At 39.8% G+C, this 19,291-nt stretch overlaps 1 protein-coding gene across 2 annotated transcripts in view; it reads left to right on the forward strand.

Moving 5' to 3' along the window:
* Window positions 1-1,615: 1,615 nt before the first annotated feature.
* LOC141807101 (uncharacterized) overlaps window positions 1,616-19,291 on the forward strand; it is a 41,237-nt gene continuing 23,561 nt past the window's right edge. Inside the window, exon 1 of one of the 2 annotated variants that reach the window (XM_074692888.1) lies at window positions 1,616-2,172. In XM_074692888.1, the coding sequence (XP_074548989.1) occupies window positions 2,104-2,172 (69 nt within the window). In that variant the 5' untranslated portion in view covers window positions 1,616-2,103. The remainder of the gene's footprint in view (window positions 2,173-19,291) is intronic. The other variant, XM_074692887.1, reaches the window with a different exon arrangement.

A 19,291-nucleotide genomic window follows, 5' to 3' on the forward strand; every position in this document is an offset into this window, starting at 1 on the left:
AAACCGCCACATATCTGATATCATTAAACAGCAGGGCCAAGTTATGGGTAATGTGATGTGCCAAATCTAACGCAGCGCAATTTTGGACAAGAAATGAAAGAAACATTATAGATCATTTTACTCTGCAACAAGTTTATCACTAAAATCAATAAAACGGAAATACAGCCAGAATGTCTTTGAAACAGTGACACATCTCTATGAAATACAGATGTTTGACTGTTTAACTCTATCCTTGTAGCAAGGGGGTTTCTATGTGAACTTTTTCTTTAAGCCAGGACCCTGCAAACAAATATACAAGCATATAAATGGTAGTAAATAATAAACTATCTATAGGACAAGGAAAACGGAACATTAGCTAAGGCATAAACAAAGTAAAATGGTACTTATTTAGAAACTTAAAGTAATAAGAAACAGGTTAACAGACAATGATCAACAATAACTTACCCATAGTGTACTGACACTTTTATAAACAGGACTATATAATGATATAAGTACAGACTCACTCTTGAAAAATGGTATTTCCAACAACAATGAAAAAATCCTTTGACTAGTAACAATCACAAAGTATCTCTGAAAAAAAAGGCATTTCAGTGGTTTTGGATTGTTCTCTCTTTGTACAAAGACATATGTAAAATCACTTAATATGACAATTAGAAAAAAATAACCAGTAAAAATTCAGACAAAGGAATAACAATTCAAATTGTTGTGCTCCAGTTTATTTTTATTTTTTGTCTTTGCAATGTTTTCAGTTAGGCAAAGGCTTTAAATGATTTACAAATCATAATATTGTATTATCAAATCGAGTTTTCATACTGTGCACCAACTTGTTGATAACTAGGGTTGTATTTTTTATGTATCTCTATTTATTTAACCACATAACTCACATCTGGTCCTTTACTCTACTTTGATATTATCTCATATACATTTATACTTTATTTATACATGAGTGTGTTGCTGTTGATTTATCACCCTCCCTCTCTCTCTCTATATAAAAATATATATATGTATGTATATATATATATATATATATATATATATATATATATATATATATATATATATATATATATATATATATATATATCACTAATGCTAACATGCACATAAATTATCTGTCATACAATGACAATAAAGACTTTTCATTTTAATAATGCACCTCCTTCATATCCTTTTTGATATGCTTTTGTTTCTAATGTCAGTAAATACTTTCTTATTGATAAAAATATTTCCTCTCACAGATGGAGAAGCAAAGGTGCTCATCACTACATTACAATGTCACCTTTTTAACACAGCCATCATTTGGTATTAGAAGCTGCTTTACTATAAGTACAGTTAAACAGTATGTATAGCTTCTACCACCACTTTAAGTGAATAAAAAAGCCTATGGGGTTAAAAACAATCACTTGATCCAAAGCAGAGGCTGTCTTATCGTATGTCACATCATTTTTGGCCTGTTTCGTTGGATATAATGATCATGGTATGAAAAAGGGGAAGTAAACAGAGCAGATAATGTGGCTTTAACTCTCAGCCCTCCTCCTTGAGAGAAATATGACATCACTCACCATCGTAGCCAATCAGGGCGCTGCTACGCTGAAGCTGGAGGAGCACTCCGTGAGTCCGTGCAGTCAGTCAGTGTGGATTTGGATGTGTGTATGTGTGTGAGTGTGCGTGTGTGCGTGTCTGAATGCGAACAAGTTGATATATCATTTTTAATTCCGCTTAAATCTTTGAACCAAACTCTGGAAGTACCGGTGAGTGAGCAATCCGCCAGAGAAAACAAGACTTACAACAACTACGGAGGCTCACATGAACTCGAAAATCACAAGTTTGCTACGTAGAGCTTTTGAATACAAGCCACATCTACGCAGTTTAACGATTTTTGGTTTGTCTTCTCTGACTCTTCGCTGACTCGGAGCTGGTGTGTGCATCTGCTCCTCCTCTTCTCTTATTTTTGTGTATATCTTTTTGTGGTCGGCGGTTTTCAGTCAGTCCCGGGTGCCTTCCTTTTAAACATGTACAGTCGCTCCTGAAGTAACAGTGAACGTCATATTGGACGCAGTTATCAAAAATTGCAGGGGATAAGCCATAAAAACCACGCAGAAAATGCTAAAGACGCTAACGAAGAAGCTCAGAAGACATTCACTCAATGAGATACATCCTTTCCAACTGAAGGTAAGTGTAAGTCAATCATTAAAGCACCCAGTTACTGTAAATACTCTAGGTTATCATGTGTTAGTCTGTGAACACTGAACAAAAACACGCAGCACTCTCTGCTGTCTAAGAAACGGGCTTGTTTGTGAACAGCGTGCCTTTACTTTTGTCTTGTGACTTGCCTCTTTGAAGGCCAGTTGACTACGCAGCTTAAACACAACTCTAACCTCACTTCAACAAGGTTAGAGGGAGTTCATCTACACACTCCCTTTCTCTTTCTCTTTCCCACACACTCACACACTCTCTCACACACTTTGACACAGCCAGCACGCCACTGTAAAGGCTCCTAAGGGCACGTTTCTGTGAGTAATTTAAAGATCTGTCCAGTCTGGATGGATGGGATATCCCCAAAACCAGAACCACAGGCTCTTCCTTTGTTGTCTTTTTTGATACAGCTGTATTGAATAGCCAACACTGGCTCAACAGGTAGAAATATGAACCCTGTTTTGATAATATGATACCTTAGGCATGCAATAGCATTGGTATCAACAAGTTATAAAGTCTGTCAAAACTCAAAGAGGACAGTGATGTATCTCTTTGTCCTGTGTCTACCAAAGCACATCAGAGATACAGCAGTTTTTAACATGAAATGCATTGTCACTAGCTTTAATGACTGTAGGCTGCATCGACTCCAGCTTCACAGAAACCCTGAAATGTTTTAAAAAACAGCTCTGCTTGTTTACCACAGCAGAAGACCTTTGTGGGTAATTTGTCGCTTATAAAAAAACCTCTTTAAAGTCCACCGCAGAAGAAGAAATCCAAACCCTAAACAAGTGTGCTGTGTTTGCAGAGATGTCAAAGACTGTTTTTCAAACTGGGCCAGCTCATTTCTCTGACTAATGTATTAATTATATCACCAAGAAATTCTTGGTGTAACGTTGCATTATCCACAAGCACAACAACAACAACACCAGTTGTTTACTATCAGTTACTGGTAGCTTTTAGACACTTTGGAGCATTTCACCCTATTAATAAACTATGTCAGAGGGCTCACACTCCTCCTGCTTACAGGACCAAACCAGATGTTTACAGTGAAGAATGTGGAAATCTGCGCTGGTGCACAAACGCATCACTAAATGTGGCCTCTCAGTACTTCCCCTCTGACAGACACAGGCTCATCAGCTCTTACACTGTGGATCAACTTTGTGTTGTTACAGTAAAATATGAGCTGTGTCAAAAATAATCAGCAAAACCAATCAGGGATGTCCCAATATTACATTTTTACTTCCAATACGATACCGATACTGCAGCATTGAGTATTGGCCGATACAGATATTAATCCAATACGATATCAGCATTAAACATACATACTTTTATTACTTATTTTGTAGTATGTCTGTCATGTTAGAAAAGGCTTGATTAAGTGATATTATTCAAACAAAGAACAGTAGTCAGCAACAGTAGGTATGAGGAAAAACGGACCCATTTATTATTAACCAATGGGTAACAGAAACTGCTTATATCGGAGATTTTAGATGCATTCCAATACGATACCGATACTTGTTTTTTTGCTGATATCGGACCGATATCGGATATCAATATCAGACTGGGACACCTCTAAAACCAATTATAAAACCATTCAAAACTCCACTCAAGGCTGGCTGCACACCACAAACACCACAAAACATGTGTTTACAACCTGGTTCAGACTACAGCTTGGGTTGAGATCATTCATTTTTCTATCGATGAAGGGTCAGTTTCTCTTTTTTGTTATATGTAACTTAAAGATAAGGTCTGCAGGAGTTTACATTACTTGTTAGTAAACACAACATCCAAACTGGGGTCCTCCTTAGATCAGTGCCAGCTGTAGCACACACCCATAGCCTCCAACCATGTACATGAACACACTCCCTAGCCCAGCAGCCACCTGTAGCATCACGTTCTATGTGGGAGAGACTTGAAAGCCGTGCACCTGACTTAGCCCAGGACACTTTATTGGTTGTTTAAGTCAAAACATAAAGATTTTATTGTTTCAAAGGTTTTGTTCAATGATTTTCAATAAAATAAGATGGGAACATTGAAGGTAGATGCTGTCAGTTATAAAAAATAAAAAGAAAAAATTAGTATCAGCAGGTCAGGCTTTTTAAAGATCGGGGATCAGTGATTGGCCAGAAAATTGTGATCAGTGCACCCCTAGATATTAGTGCCACTGCAGTGAACAACCTTGTTATTGGTACCTTGGGTGCAATACTGAGCTTTTATAACCATAAGCAGAGTCATGTTGTTTTAAACATACACTGCTTAACAAATGTATAAGGCTAACCCCTGGTGTAAGATGTTTGCCACCACTACAACCAAAACTCTTTTGATGTTTCTGTAATCTTTGATTTACCAGGTTTTACCTGTGGAGTTTTTTTGTTGGAGTTACACAGCAATCCCTTTTTTGCGTATAACAATGTTATGTAATCACAATAATATACCCGCATCAGTTGTTCACTTTTTTTTTTTCCTTTTTTTCAAAGTTATCTTCTTTTTAAATAACATTGCAATTTGTGGCCCTACATAATGATAACATGTGTTCAAAGGCATTCACATGAGTATAGTTAGACTTGTTTGGGAACAGAATCTGAAACTATAAAATCAACCAGTTATGTTATGGACTTCCTGCACTACTTACACAGACCCCTTGGGAGCCATGGACCCCCTGTTTAAGACCTCTGGTCTGTGGTCAAACTCATTGTCTTGAGTTTTCTAATGTTAGAGAGAGGGCTACAGCCAGGTCCTTGATATGAAGGGTGAAAAGCAACACATCCAGAAGAGGCAGTCCAACTATATTAAATTACAATTTGTTTCCTGTATTATTGAATATTTTAGATCAGCATTTCAATAGAAAATGGACTTGTACATAAACAGACCTTTTCTAATCTTTCTGTACAATCAAAGGACTTTTACACTGCAGGCCACATTTATCCATCCACACCACGTTCACACACTGATGGCAGATGAACAAGAGTGCTGAGAAATATCCTGGTAATGGTAGAAATATGATGACACAAGATTGCTCAGATCAAAATTTAGCAACATGCACTTCCACTTTTTTGTAATAACAAAACTAATTCAATTTTTTTTAGACTAAATACACACACACACACACACACACACACACACACACACACACACACACACACACACACACACACACACACACACACACACACACACACACACACACACACACACATGAAGCTTCCCTAAATATTCCAGTCCATAAGGAGGGGCTGCATGCTGAGCTGCTCCTCCATCATCAAGTCCCCACATAGAGGGGCCTGATGATGTTGCCTTGTAAAGCTGAGTTTTGTGACCAATTGACAGCGGTTGCCTTTTTGAAAATCATGACTCAACCTAACTTTCAGTCGACCTTGCAAATGGGGTGGGTCTTTTCCAGCTAGTAGCTACAGTGTGCCCATCCATTAGTCAAGTCAGCCATCCCTTTAATCATGCCAAACTCATAACCTTAATATCTTCAGCAGTGTTTGCTACTTCTTAAGCTGCTGCATGCCTCAGGTGGACATTAAAGGAACTGCATTTTCTAGAACTAACATGTTTTTTTTTCATCTCTAATGGGCTGAAGGTCAGTGTGTGTACATAAACTCGACTCTTTTGGCTTGAGTATAACATTAGGGTACATTTAATATTTGGGTTCTCAAGGTTTTTCATTGGTTTCCCCACTTTCCAAAACCAATAGTAATCCAAATCTGACTTGTTAAGTAATCATCAGTAAGGTTCCAGTAATTCCTATGCAAGGCAAGTCATTGTATACATATGTCTGTAGGGATTGCTAGCTAAGCTAATCATTCTTTCCTTGGAAAAAAAACTCATGAAGCATTTTCTTGCAGAGGGAAGTGGGCATATTGTTCAGTATACTTCAAGTCAAAGTAAACAGTAAAATGTGACCAGCTTCTGCTTCTTTTTTGCTGCTGTGTGCTCTTTAGGTTTTCCACATTAAGTGAAATTGTCCATAGTTCATTATCTTCCTCAAAGTTAATTTCATTTCTGCTCTTGTGAGATCATTTCACTACCCAGCCCCAGTTTCTGGTTAGCTTGTGGTGGACGTGTTATTTTGCAATGGAAAATTATTCAAACACGCAAATAAGAAACAGTCAAACATAACATTTCAGTGAGAAACTTTTCACAACAACCTATTATTGTCCCACCGTTTGCATTTTTCTCTCCAGTTTTCCAGTAAAGTCTCTGCAAAGTGCTCCTCCATTGTTCCTGCCTGCTCACTTTGCCTCTATTCAGTGAGTAGAGGGGTGAATTGTATCCTGTATGGGTCACTAACCCACTCCGTCCACAACAATATTGAGTGTCAACCATCTGTATAGTCGCATGGCAGCCATTTTGTGCCAAAAGTGTCCCTGTTCAAAGGCCTGGCTGAGGAAGTGGGGCAAAGTGTGCCGTCCCTGTTGTCTACTTTTGTTGTGTTGTTTGTTGCTCTGCTCACTGGTTTGGTTACTTCTGCTCCAAGCGGTTTATGTCATGGCAAAAATGAACCGTGACTAGTTACTGTGCGGTCGCTAAAGCTGCTGTTTACAAAATATTAAATCAACATAAGCTATAACCAGAACTGATTTTTAAACTTAGTTCTGCTTAAAACTGCCATGAGTGTCAAATCAGTTGGGTAAGCGTGGATACATAACTCAAAAAAGAGACACCTATCACCGGTTGACCTCCGTCCAGAGTTATTTTTTTAAAACCATTAAAAATGTCGATGCATTTCAACCCCAACCAGCAAAACTCTTTTTAAGTAAAAGCTTAAAGCTTATTCTGATGTAAGACAGCCTGGTGATTGAATTTGTGCCTTTGTTGAATCATTTCTTCTTCTTCACAATAGTTGCAGTATGATCAAGTACTGCTAATGTGCATACCATAGGGTTGGTGCTATGGCTAGCATGAAAATCCCACTGATAACTAGAGTAACTTTGAGACCCTGATTTTAATGTATGTTGGGCTCACAGTATTGTCAGTCCCCACTAGGAATGAGTTTTCATAAGATTTTATTGATACTAATGGCATTACTGGTTCCTCTCATTGATCCAATTTTTAACAGTTCTCTTATCAATTCTTTCTGTGAGTTTTCCGTGTACAAAACATCTACTTTTTTTCTATGTCAACATTTAAAGAGTTTATCAGTAAATAACTATGACACTGTTGGTATTTAAAGGGGACATGTTGTGCTTGTTTCTCCTTTTCACTATACCAGACTAGGATGCCTGTAAAGCATTTCTGCCCTCAGTACAAGTCATTTAGTTCCTTCATTGCCCCACAATAGCGTTCTCAATATCCTCATTTTAGGCCATTCTGAAGATCTCGTTGAAACGCTCTGTTTCCAGAATGACCTCCAGTAACCTCGCAACGTCACAGCAGCTTTGTGCTCTGATTGGTCAGTTCTATCAGAGGGGCGGAGGGGGTAGAGCCAGGGGGCGGTTTTTGCAGCATGGCAGTATTTACAAAATCGCCATTCTGAATGGGGCAGACTGAGCGAGTTTGCTGTTTGCCAACACTTCACTGTAAGGCATTGATAGCACTAATAAAATGGCAGAGTGTAGGATACGTCCTTTTGTATTGGACCCCGAGTCAGACCCAGACGGTTCTGCAGCTCAGGAGGAAGAAAATCCACCTGGACACAGATCATCTCAGGACTCTTCAGTGTGGTGAGTCAAACCGGTACTGTAACATGTAGAGTTTATACGTTTATACTGGGCTCTTGGTGGGTGTATCCCTCGGTGGCGGTTGTGTGACCACCTGACATCACAGAGGAGGAGCTGCTTTATCAGATTACTGCAATAAAAAGAAAGGATCCTCGTGTCGTCACGAAGGTCGAAATCTTGCGGCCAAATGGCAATGACCTATTTTCAGAAGCATCAAATCTCGTTCTAGGATATCAGAAAAAATACAATATCTCATTTTTTGAAAATTCAGGGGGTGTAAGGTCTTGTTTTCAAATTTATTATATTATATGTAAGTATTAAATCAGGGTTCAGCATGATATGTCCCCTTTAACGCCATGGGTTGACAAATATTTTAACATGTTGGTGTTGCCACACTTGCGTAATATTACAACATTACACAAATTGCACTTTGTGCTGTTAACTGGTGAAGTGAATCAAGGCTTTTGATTGCTTTGATCTCTTTTCCAATGTCCTGGAAATTCTGCTGCTGACTAACAAGTGTGATTGACATGTGTCACGTCACATGACGTCAATGTAAGGTACAACCACGCGGGGGTAATGTAGAGAATTGAACAGGGAAGGATTAAGCATAAAGGCTAATGGGGTGCAACGGTACACAAAAATCACTGTTTGGTACGTACCTTGGTTTTAGGGTCACGGTTCGGTACATTTTCGGTGCAGTATGGAACAATGCAAAACCATTTGCTTGTTTAGCATGTTTATTAAACCAAAAACTTGCCATTATACAGCGAGGGGGGAGGCTCTTCAAGCTCCGGTTGGTCCTGTGGCTACGGTAGCTCTTTGATATTCATCTTCTGATTGACTCACCGTGAGACGTCACATCCACATGATTTGCACATGATTGCAAAGCACGAATCATAGATCACTTTATCTATGATCAAGTGATCCTCATGAATATTAAAACGCATTCCCTGCTCAGCCAATCATGGATGAGTACTCGCGTGAATATTAAGGAGCCATGTGCAGCAGCTAACGTAAACTTACTGTACTCGTTCGAATACAGCACTGTACCGAACCGAATGGCCTTATGGAGTGGTTCGGCACAGATACATGTACCGTTACACCCTTAAAGGCTAATGATGTTGATGGATCAAACCATTTCTAAATGGTTCCTAACCGCACTTGCATGTTGCACCGGTTATCTAGAATAAATCCAGCTTAACCGATGACCAGAGGAAAAACAGACTTGGTTGGTAGAAAGTTTGCAATACTTCCCATTAATAAAGTTCAAAATAAGTGAAGTAACAGGTCTATCCTTATGTTCTACACTGTCACCTAAATTTCCCCTTTTACTGATCAATAAGGCTTACCTAACCTCCTTTTCCACAAGTCACTCAGATAATATTTGAGTTTGAAGTCTGTTCTGTGCTCACTGGATCGAGGACTGACTGAGTGGCTGTTTCAGGATAGTTTAAAAGAGGCTTTCAGGTCCTGCCCTGGAGCTCACACTGATCATGACAGGTTACTCCTGCCACACTCAGGGGAAGATCCTGCTGTGTGAGGAGAAAACCAACCATCTCTGACCCTGTGATGAGTGTTTTCAATGAGAGGGGAAATGGAGTGTGGCAGTGTCCATGTCAGTGAGTGAGGACAGAGAAAAGCTGATATGTGTGTGAACTGGGCGGTGTGTGTGTGTTTGTGTATGTGTGTGTATGCTGTGACATTGCCATTGATCCAGCTTAGCAAGCTGCTCAGCGATGCAGGGGACTGACAAGGATTTCATTCAACTGTTCTTGACACACAAACACACACGTCTTTGTCTGTCTTTGTGTGTGTCTACAAAAGCAGTATTTTATGCTTTATTTATGCAGTCTCACTTTCACTTTGTGTCTTTGGTTCTCTAAATGATCTGAGGCAGTCTGAAATTACTGGTGTGAGACAATAGCAGACATAGTTTTACTGTCTGTACATTACGAAGCTGCATATCTCTCTAGAGGAGTTTTCTTCATTGCAGGCTTCACGTCACATTTACTGTTACTTTTTACACATATTTCAGAGAATAATTGCAAAAAAGCTTTGCATCACAAGTTGCGACAGATAATGTCCCTCATATTCTCTGTGTTAGATGCTCTGTGTCATCAGTTGGTTAGTTGACCACAGTTTCAAAGGCCTGAATATGATTTTTGTGGGTGTCATCTTTGTCTACTTTGTACCAGAAGTGACAATTTTTGGAAGATTTGCAGAGAAGGGAGGGGTTTTGCTAACACCTAGCTGAGATTTAATGAAAGTGCTAGCCTGAATACAAGTATGCTACAGTTAACCTGCTCAAAGAGACTTAAAGGTAGGGTCTGCAGGAATTCTTGTTTCTTGCTAGTAAACACAACATTCAAACTGGGCCCCTCCTCTTTGGCTCAGTGCCAGCGGCAGCACACACCCACAGCCTCCGACTGTGACGACGTGAACACACTCACTGCAACCACCTGTAGCATCGCGTTTCTACGTGGGAGAGACTCGTTAGCACGCACCTAGCTTGGCATGTTAGCACAAGCTAATCACAGGTATTGATTACCAGGTATGGTAAACAATATCAATCAATTTGGCAGAAAGCTAACTCGCGTTGCTCTCCGTCCCGTACTGCTCTCTAAGTTCCCCAAAGCAAGTTAAAGTGGAACCAAGCTTCACCCTGGTTTGGGGAAAAAGCTTTGTCGGTTTGGTTTTGTGTTTCACTTTGATTGTGTTTTTCTTCCTCCTTGCTACATCCACTATGGTAGCTGCTCTGATTAGCTTCTTTCACTCGCTTGTTAACATGCAAAGTCACTAGCGCACTGGATGCTCTGTGATTGCCTGAGGTAGCCACGTCTACTCTCCCAACTCAACCAAAACATCTTCATACAGGAAGAGGAGGGGGTTGAGGCAGACACAGATACTGACACACATGCATAGAGGCCTAGAGGAGACGATTGAGCAGGATTATGCTTTTTTCTATTTTCTGTTGTTGGGGTGTGTTAGTCACATGCTGTGCTAAACATACATGTTTTCTTAAACCATTTAATGTAAACAGGTTAATAATCAGTTGTAGTTAGACCTCAAATAAGCAACTGAGATCACAAACTTTTAAGGAAAATGTTCAGTAAACTTATGTAGAGGCTTATTCCTTTTCTCGTCTAAGCCAGTGAAGTCATCCCCTTTCTGTATGATCAAAATAAAGGGCCTTCAGCTGCAACAGGCTTCACTTTTAAAGACCCGGATGCTCCATTTGTTTCATGCACCTACACACTAATTTAATGAATTGGATGCTGTACAGTTCTTCTGTTGAGTTTTAGTCCAGCCAGACGTTTGAAACGTTTGACAAAACTTTGGAAGCTCTTCATATTCGAACCAGGGCCCATGATGCTCTGCAAACTCTAACCTCATGCTTTATGTAGCATTGGAACTATAGCAGTTAATAAAAAACTTTGCCACTCCATGATTTTAATGCTAACACTTTTATAATACACTCCAGTACAAAGCCTTGAAGTGATGAAACAAGTTGGGTCCTATCACAAGGTTTAGGGCAGAAATTACCCCTACAGCAGTGTTTTTGTGCAGCAGAAGCCCAGAGCGCTCACACCAAACACCCCCTCCCTGCTCCTCTGCCGGTTTCCTCTGCACTACACTTATCGTGTTGCAAAACGGCGCTACCTCCGCTGCAGAGCCACAGCTAGCTACAAGGCGCTCGGCGCTTAGTGTATCAGTCCGCGCGCGCGGCGTGCCAGATATAAACAAACGCAGGTAGTCTGCCAGGACGAAGAGACTCGATGAGAACTAGTGCCTTATTTAGCGGTGTTTTTGTGTGAAAATAACGCACTGAAAATTCTCTAAATAAAGTGTGAATGCAGACCGATATCAGAGTTTTTGGGTGGGAGTCTGTTTATTTGTGTTTTTGGTCAAGTAAAATATGGCCCCGTCTGAGTGCAGAGGAAACTGGTAGAGGAGCAGGGAGGGGGTGTTTGGTGTGAGCGCTCTGGACTTCTGCTGCACTAAAACACTGCTGTAGGGCTAATTTCTGCCCTAAACCTTGTGATAGGACCCAACTTGTTCCATCCTGGAATATCACTTTAAGTATTGCACCTCTATGGCAGCAGCAGCAGCAATAGAGGACATTTATCTCTTTAAATATCATTTAAACACTTGTTTCCAGCTTAACACATCTCCTTCACCACGTTTGTTTTCACTGAATATGATGCTAATGACTAATAAGTGTGTGGGGAGGGTGTGACTGTGGGCGGCCATGACTGAACATCTGATCATGATGTGTTTGCCCACTCCATGTATACATTGTGCTTTCTGCTTTGAGTGCTTCCTCTGAGCATGAATATACTGCCTGTCTGTGTAGCATTGTCCCGTTTGTTAAGCCTTCTTGCAAAATGACTGTTTATGGTTAGAAGACAGTTTAAATCAGTAAACACGCTGTAAAACTGTGTTGGATAAGCTTAAGAAAAGAAGAATAGAAAGTCACACAAAACAAGAAGGAGTGTTTTTCTAGTCGAGTTTTTTCACCACATGTTCACCACATACTTCCAACTTTGTTGCGTAAAGCTTATAAACTGCTGTCTGTGTAACTGCTGAGTAAATGTTCTGACTGTTCAATAATAGATAGTGTTTTGCACTTTTTTTTAAGTGAAACTGTTTAAAAGCAATAATGCAGCTGCATGTTTTGGTGCAGGGACAGTAGCAGGGTTGAACCCTGTTTTTACTTTACTGACAGGAAAGCTGTGCCATCCTGTCAGACCAGAAACTGAACATCAGTTAGGCAGTTATTTGTTGTTGCTGACTTTGCCAAAGCAATAACCATATCAGATGCTGCTCCCTGAAAAAGACATGCACTGTTTTCTTTCTCTCTCACACACTCTCGAAACTGCACGAACCACAGATAGCACGCACAGCAACAACAAATTCCTTAAATTCTGATATCAGATGACTCTGAGAAACTAAATGTTACAGGTGCAAAGTCACGCTTGACTGAAAGTCTAAAATAGTTTGATGAGTGAAACTTGTTCAGATGCTCACAGGATGAGCGTGCGTGGTTGAATGTGACATGTTTTGTGGGAAATGACCTGCTGTGCTTAAATTCTCTGTTATTGTGCAGAAGCCACTAAGGTGGTTCATCATGTTACCAGAGTGATGAAAAGCTTTGAAAGACACAAAAAGCAGAGTGTGTGAGTGTATCTGAGATAGGAGTTTTGGCAGCAGGTAACATTGTGTGCTGAACGCTGCAGTTCCACAAACGGCCACTTGAGGCTGGCTCAAAAACCAAGCTGGTTCCATTGACTGTACATGCAATAAGGGGAAGTAGGTACTGAACGCTAGGTCAAGTTAACTATGGAAGTCCACAAGAAGTCCCGTTATCACCGATTACTCTCTGTCTGTGATGGGATTTTTTTGAGCAATGACAGAAAATCTGAAGGTTACCCGTCATTTTGACGGATTAGAAAACCCAGAGCAATCCGATCGATCACTTTCATTGTTCCAATCATTCATCAATATCATACAGCAACTGCAGATGACCCCCAATCCAGTCTACTCTAAGGCTGTCTCTCTCATACATCGGGACTGCATGCTCCAGGATTTCCTCTCGGTGAAGTGGGTTCGAACAAGATCAGGAAATCCGCCTTTTCAAGAGTCATGCTGACTGTTCATGACTCCACTGGGTGAATGTTTCCAGACTTTAAAACACTTACTGTAGCAGTGGTGATTCCAGTCTGTAGTTTAGCAGCAGAATGGGGCTTCAGCCTCCATAAAATCAAAACAGACGCCAGAAGTTGGCTGTTTGTTTTGATTTTATGGAAAAGACACATAACCCGGTGCTGATCTCCTCTGAGAAAAGTTTAAGCTTAGGCAAATCGAAATACTAAAAGATAAAGAAAAAAAACTGTTCAGGTTTTCAATTCAACTCAAAAAACACATTCCCCCTGCTGTGAGAGAAATTACTTTTCATTAAAAAGCTCTGGACAGCAGGGTTGGTATTGTCATCATTATTTCCTTGTTTTTGTCTATCATTTTCTCTTTCATTATTAATTAATTGTATTTTTCTCTTTATGCCTAATAAACATTAAAATTGCCCTGCATGAATGTTGTTACAAGCTGTATTCGAGCCGCTTTTGTGACGATATGCTAAATTAAACAATTCATAACTAATAGGTTTTATAATTGATTTTTAACTAAGGGATCATAATTCTAAGGTTGCAACTAATGATTATTTTAATAATCGATTACTCAAATACTTTTATTTACAATTTATCGATGAATCGGGGGAAAAAAAGGATGAGAATACATTTTAGTAAAATTCACAAAACCAAACATGCGTTGTTAATTTTAGTTGATGACTATTGTTTGCTTAACGATATAAAGAAATAAAACATTTGAACATAGTTTAAACTGACCAGACGCTACATTTATAAAGTTTGACAAATGACATGAATGTATTGTCACTTAAAGAATCCACAGTTTGGGCAAAATAACATAAAATATATTGTTATGTCATCAGATTAAGAACTTAGTGGGCCAAAAAGGCAAATAAATAAAAATGTGTCCTCAATCCTTCACCTGCAGGTCAAACAGTTCATCCCCTCTGCCCTACCACTGTCTGTAGCAGCTAACGCTAATGCTAACATGGGTTTAATGAACTCCTGATGGTTTTCAAACGGGGTGATGATTTAATAAAAAGACTAAACAAGTCCTAAAAGACATACTATGCATTTCACAACATATAAAGAAGAAGACTTTGTAGCTCTTTGCCTCACTGTTGAGCGTTTTACATGTTTTTACATGTTTGCGTTTTAAGTTGCAGCTGTACTGCTGTGCCATGAAAGGTCATTTTTGCAAATGTTGCAGTTAAAACACTGCATGCTTTGAGTCAGCATGACATACTCCCAAACTTGGGAATTTTTTTGGACGAACCGCTTCTCCAGCTCTGCCATTATTCACGTGTTTACTTGTTTCCCTCACCTGTTGGCTCGGCTTCTCCTCCGCCAAGCTGATCTGTTTACATGTGACCCATACAGCCCCACAGCCCAGGTAATCTACACTCCAGTCAAGTAGGTGGTGGTAATGCACCTTCAGCTAGTTGCTAACCGCTAAATAATCTGACAAAAAAGAAGACAAACAAACTGAAAACAATGGCGCAGCACAGTGCATCAATTATGGAAAAACATCAACGCTTTACTAATCGATTTTTATCAATTTTATCGATTTGTCGTTGCAGCCCCACATCCCTTATCAGGGAATTTTTATGACCCTATCCATAAAAATGACAAATTCTGTTGCTATGTCACCTTGTTGTTTTGTAGCAGCCACTTAAAGAGTAAGGGTTGATATTATCGAGGCAGCTGTCTTTGTTTTAGGGTAATAGAGTTACTTTTTTTGGGAGAAAGGGACTGGGAATGGTCCAAGTCCTCAAAGCTACACACAGAGCATATGATCTTTTTTTTTGCTGTTTTTCTCATTAACATCAACCTCTGAACAGTCTTCTGCTGCTTGAGTTCCTAAAGGGAAATGAAAACCTTAGTATTGAGTCTGCCTATGATTTTATCCTTAATGGTTCTTGAACATTTTTTATCAGACTTTGAAATCTAAAGAGACAAAAATGATGTGTTAATTCTGAAGCTGAACGTGTAAAAGATGTCGGGAAAAGATATTAATCACCCTCATGATCTCATCACAAAGTGTGAGCACAAATTCAGACATCTCTGACTAAACTCCTGTCTCATCTGAGAACAGGCAGACGTGGTTTTTATGAGCTGCCAGCATCACTACATTCTCAGTGTCCCGCAGTCGTAACTTTAAATGAGATTTCAGATGTTTCATGGATGCTGCCCAACAATAACTCGCTGGAGCGCTCAGTGTAGCTGAAGCCCTGAGCCAGCTTCTTGCCAAAATATATTTTCTTCCCACAGTTATTCCTTAGTGTAACTTTCCTGTGGAGTTCACGGAGTGAAGCTGTTTAACTTGAGAGCCAACATTTCTTCTGTCTTGTCCGCTGGCTCTGAGCCTGTTCATTGAGAATCTGTCCCACAGCTCGTGTAAGTCTGAAGAGCGAAGGCTGCTCTCAGGCCTTTTCCAAACGTCTTTGGATTTGTCAGAACTTAAAGCTGAAAAAGCAGGCTGTTGTGTATCCGTAGTGGTGGTACTAATATATTACACAGTATTCAGTGCCCAGCTAACTTGATATGCTGATCAACAATTCAGAAAGCATACACAGTTTGCTGAATAAAGGTTGAACTACATTACAAGGAAGACTGTAAGGGCTGAATGAAACAACTACATTTCTTTTCGCATCAACAGAACTAGATGGTGTTGTCAAACTATGATCTAGCCACATGAGATCTTTTAGCCAGTACACAAGCTAAATTTGGAGTTAGTTTAGTTCCAGCTACATGAGCCCTTGAAGAAAATCAGGGAAATGTTGATGTTTTCCTTGAAGCAGTTTTTTGTTGTTTCAGTCACTGTTTCTGTTGGCTTTAGAGAGATGGAGACATCTGTTGGTGATTTGACCTGTGGTAAAAACCATGTGGATCATCCTGAAAAATAAATCTGCTAAACTAATAACAAGCCAAGCTAATGTTTATGTCAGCACAGCTCACAGCCCCCTGGGCTGTCATCAGGAATACTCTGGATAGGGATGTTTCAGAGCAACTGATTTCCTGTTTTTTTAAAGGGGCTGTGAGGAGTTTCTTGGTGATCTTGAAAAAGTCTCTCTGTTCTAGATATATGCCTGATTATAATCCACACTTTAAAATGAGATTATCAGCAGCAGTATAGGTTATTCTGAAATGTTCGTAGCATCCCAATCGAGTTGAGCAGGACCAAATTACGGCAGGTCTAGGTCTCTATGACAACAAACCCCCGGCTGACAAAGTTCAGCGGAGAAAAGAGAGATCTGTGTTTTTCTCTTCTGAAAATGATTTCTGTGATTAATTTTGTAGTGATGGTGGACACTGGAGCCTAACTGTCAGACAGAAAAAGGACAGAAGAGCAAAAGAAAGATAAACAGAGATATAGAGCACAAGCTAAAGGCTAAAACACAAGCTAAAGACTAAAACATGGGCTAAAGGCTAAAACACGAGCTAAAGACTAAAACATGGGCTAAAGGCTAAAAGACAAACTAAGGGCTTATTCAGATGCTAAAGGCTAAAACACAAGCTAAAGACTAAAACACAAGCTAAAGACTAAAACATGGGGTAAAGACTAAAACTTGAGCTAAAGGCTAAAACAGGGGCTAAAGGCTAAAACATAAGCTAAAGACTAAAACACAAGCTAAGACTAAAACATGGGATAAATACTTAAACATGAGCTAAAGGGTAAAACATGGGCTAAAGGCTAAAACATGGGCTAAAGGCTAAAACACAGACCTATCTGTTTGTGCTAATGTTGATTCCAACCCACAGTCAGCAGTTATTCTGCAGTGGTCTGTTCAAACTTGAGAGTCTATCAATAAAATGAAGAGTGGGGTTACGTTAGCTCTGCTTGGTAGTTGATTGGCAGGACATGACCAGGATTCATTGAGATAACATCATTGAGTACAGGGCTGTGAGTAGAGCTAAGTATAGCGGTGCCACTAAACTACAGCACAAACTCACAAAGTTTGCTTGTTGTCATGTTTCAAACTGTTGCTCTACATACCCTTACAACAAGTAGACCTCACCTTGTCACATTTTATCAGGGAAAAAAGTTGATTTTATCAAAGAAAATGTGTTTCAGTCTCATCTCTGTTCATCTTGAACGAACACACGCCTGGTTAAAAGTAATTTCTTCATAACAGTCTGCATGAGACTCGGGGACGAAAGTTGTCGCTGCAGTCCAACTAAAACAGATCCTCCTCACAGCATGTTAAAGACAACTAACTAATATAAATACAAGAACAGTCAGAGTTTTGGACAGTTTATTCAGTACAGCTTAAAACGTGATCATATACTCTGCTAGTAAAGAGGTTAATGTTCACTTGGTGATATTTTATTATTTCATCTTATTTCTAGTTCAAACAGACGCTGCCCACATAATACAAATTATCTCTATTTTCTAGAAAATACTGATAAACTGTACAACTATCAAGCTCTCATCACATCCAGGAAGTACCGCAGCCTTTAACTAGAAATACAGCCCTGGCACGCTAGGCTACTGCTTAGACACAACATGTGACAAACAATTCAGACCAACAATAAAAATATGAATAACTTTTTCAACTGATGAGTTGCTAATGCTGACTGGAGAAAATGACATTGTTTAACATTTTTCCCCCAACCAAGCATGGACATCCCTAGATTTAACCAAGGGGCTCAGAAGGTTTAGAAAAATGAAGTGCAAAATGTTGCTGTTCATGGAGAATTTGCATTAGGCTAGCTTCAGAAAGACCATAAGCCATGTACACACCCTGCCATAAAAACAAACTTTTATGGCATTAAAAACAAAAACGGCTTGGGTCTGAAATGCTGATTTTGCTGTCAACACACACTGTACAGGGGGTGAATTTTTTACTAACTTGGGGGTTTAGAGGATATTAGGATTGTCTGATTGTCCAATCAGAGACACAGCTCAGCTCACATGACTCACCGGCGCCCTATCACTATTTAAAAGGAAGCTCAAAGCTCATGTCATAACCAACATGGCTGCGTCCACAAATTGGCTTCATTTCACTGTTTCAGGAACATTCATGGATTTTATTTAATTCAGTCTGTTAGTTTTTGGACAGTTATAGACCTCTGCAGATGATTTGTCTCTTTGTGTAGCCTTTATGAATCATAAACTCTACAGTTGTCAACCCAAACAAGCAGCTAACCCTGTTAGGGAGCCAAAGCTAACTTAAAAAATTTGCATCTCTGGGTCGTTACAGGAAATTTCTTATCAGAGCTACAGTGGAATTTGTGCTGAGAGGAAATGTATTTCAGATGTTTTTTAACACAGATTTCAGAGTACAGCTGTGTGTATTTTTTCATATGACGGAAGAACGCAGTGACCAGTCTGTGAAATTAAACAGTGGAATTACACTTCACGTTAATTGAACACTATCTTCCCCTTTTGGACTGAGAGGCCCTGGCTCCTTTCTCCCCTTTCCCTCTTTTTGAAAAGCTTCAGAGAGAGGAGGAGATGTGTGTGCGTGTGTGTGTGTGTGTGTGTGTGTGTATGTGTGCAGTGTATGTGTGCGTGTGTACTAGAGAGTAGAAGGGAGGACACTGTGAATGTTTGTGTGGATGTGTGTAAGCATACATACACAGACGCACAAGCACAGATGGCAGCTGCTCAGCGAGGCCTCGGAGTGGTAATTACTGAGTGTGAGGCGCATTACTTAACTCTTAGCGTTGCAGTCTGCAGGGTTTCTGTATTGTTGCTACTGGAGCAGACGAGGAAAGATTTTAAAGAGACAGACTGGTTCAAGTTAGGTTGTGGGGAGAAGACAGATATCTTTTCCATAA

Source organism: Halichoeres trimaculatus, unplaced genomic scaffold (assembly GCF_033239565.1).
Source record: "Halichoeres trimaculatus isolate MK-OKI-2021-1 unplaced genomic scaffold, fHalTri1.1 fHalTri1_scaffold_17, whole genome shotgun sequence".
Classification (NCBI taxonomy): domain Eukaryota; kingdom Metazoa; phylum Chordata; class Actinopteri; order Labriformes; family Labridae; genus Halichoeres; species Halichoeres trimaculatus.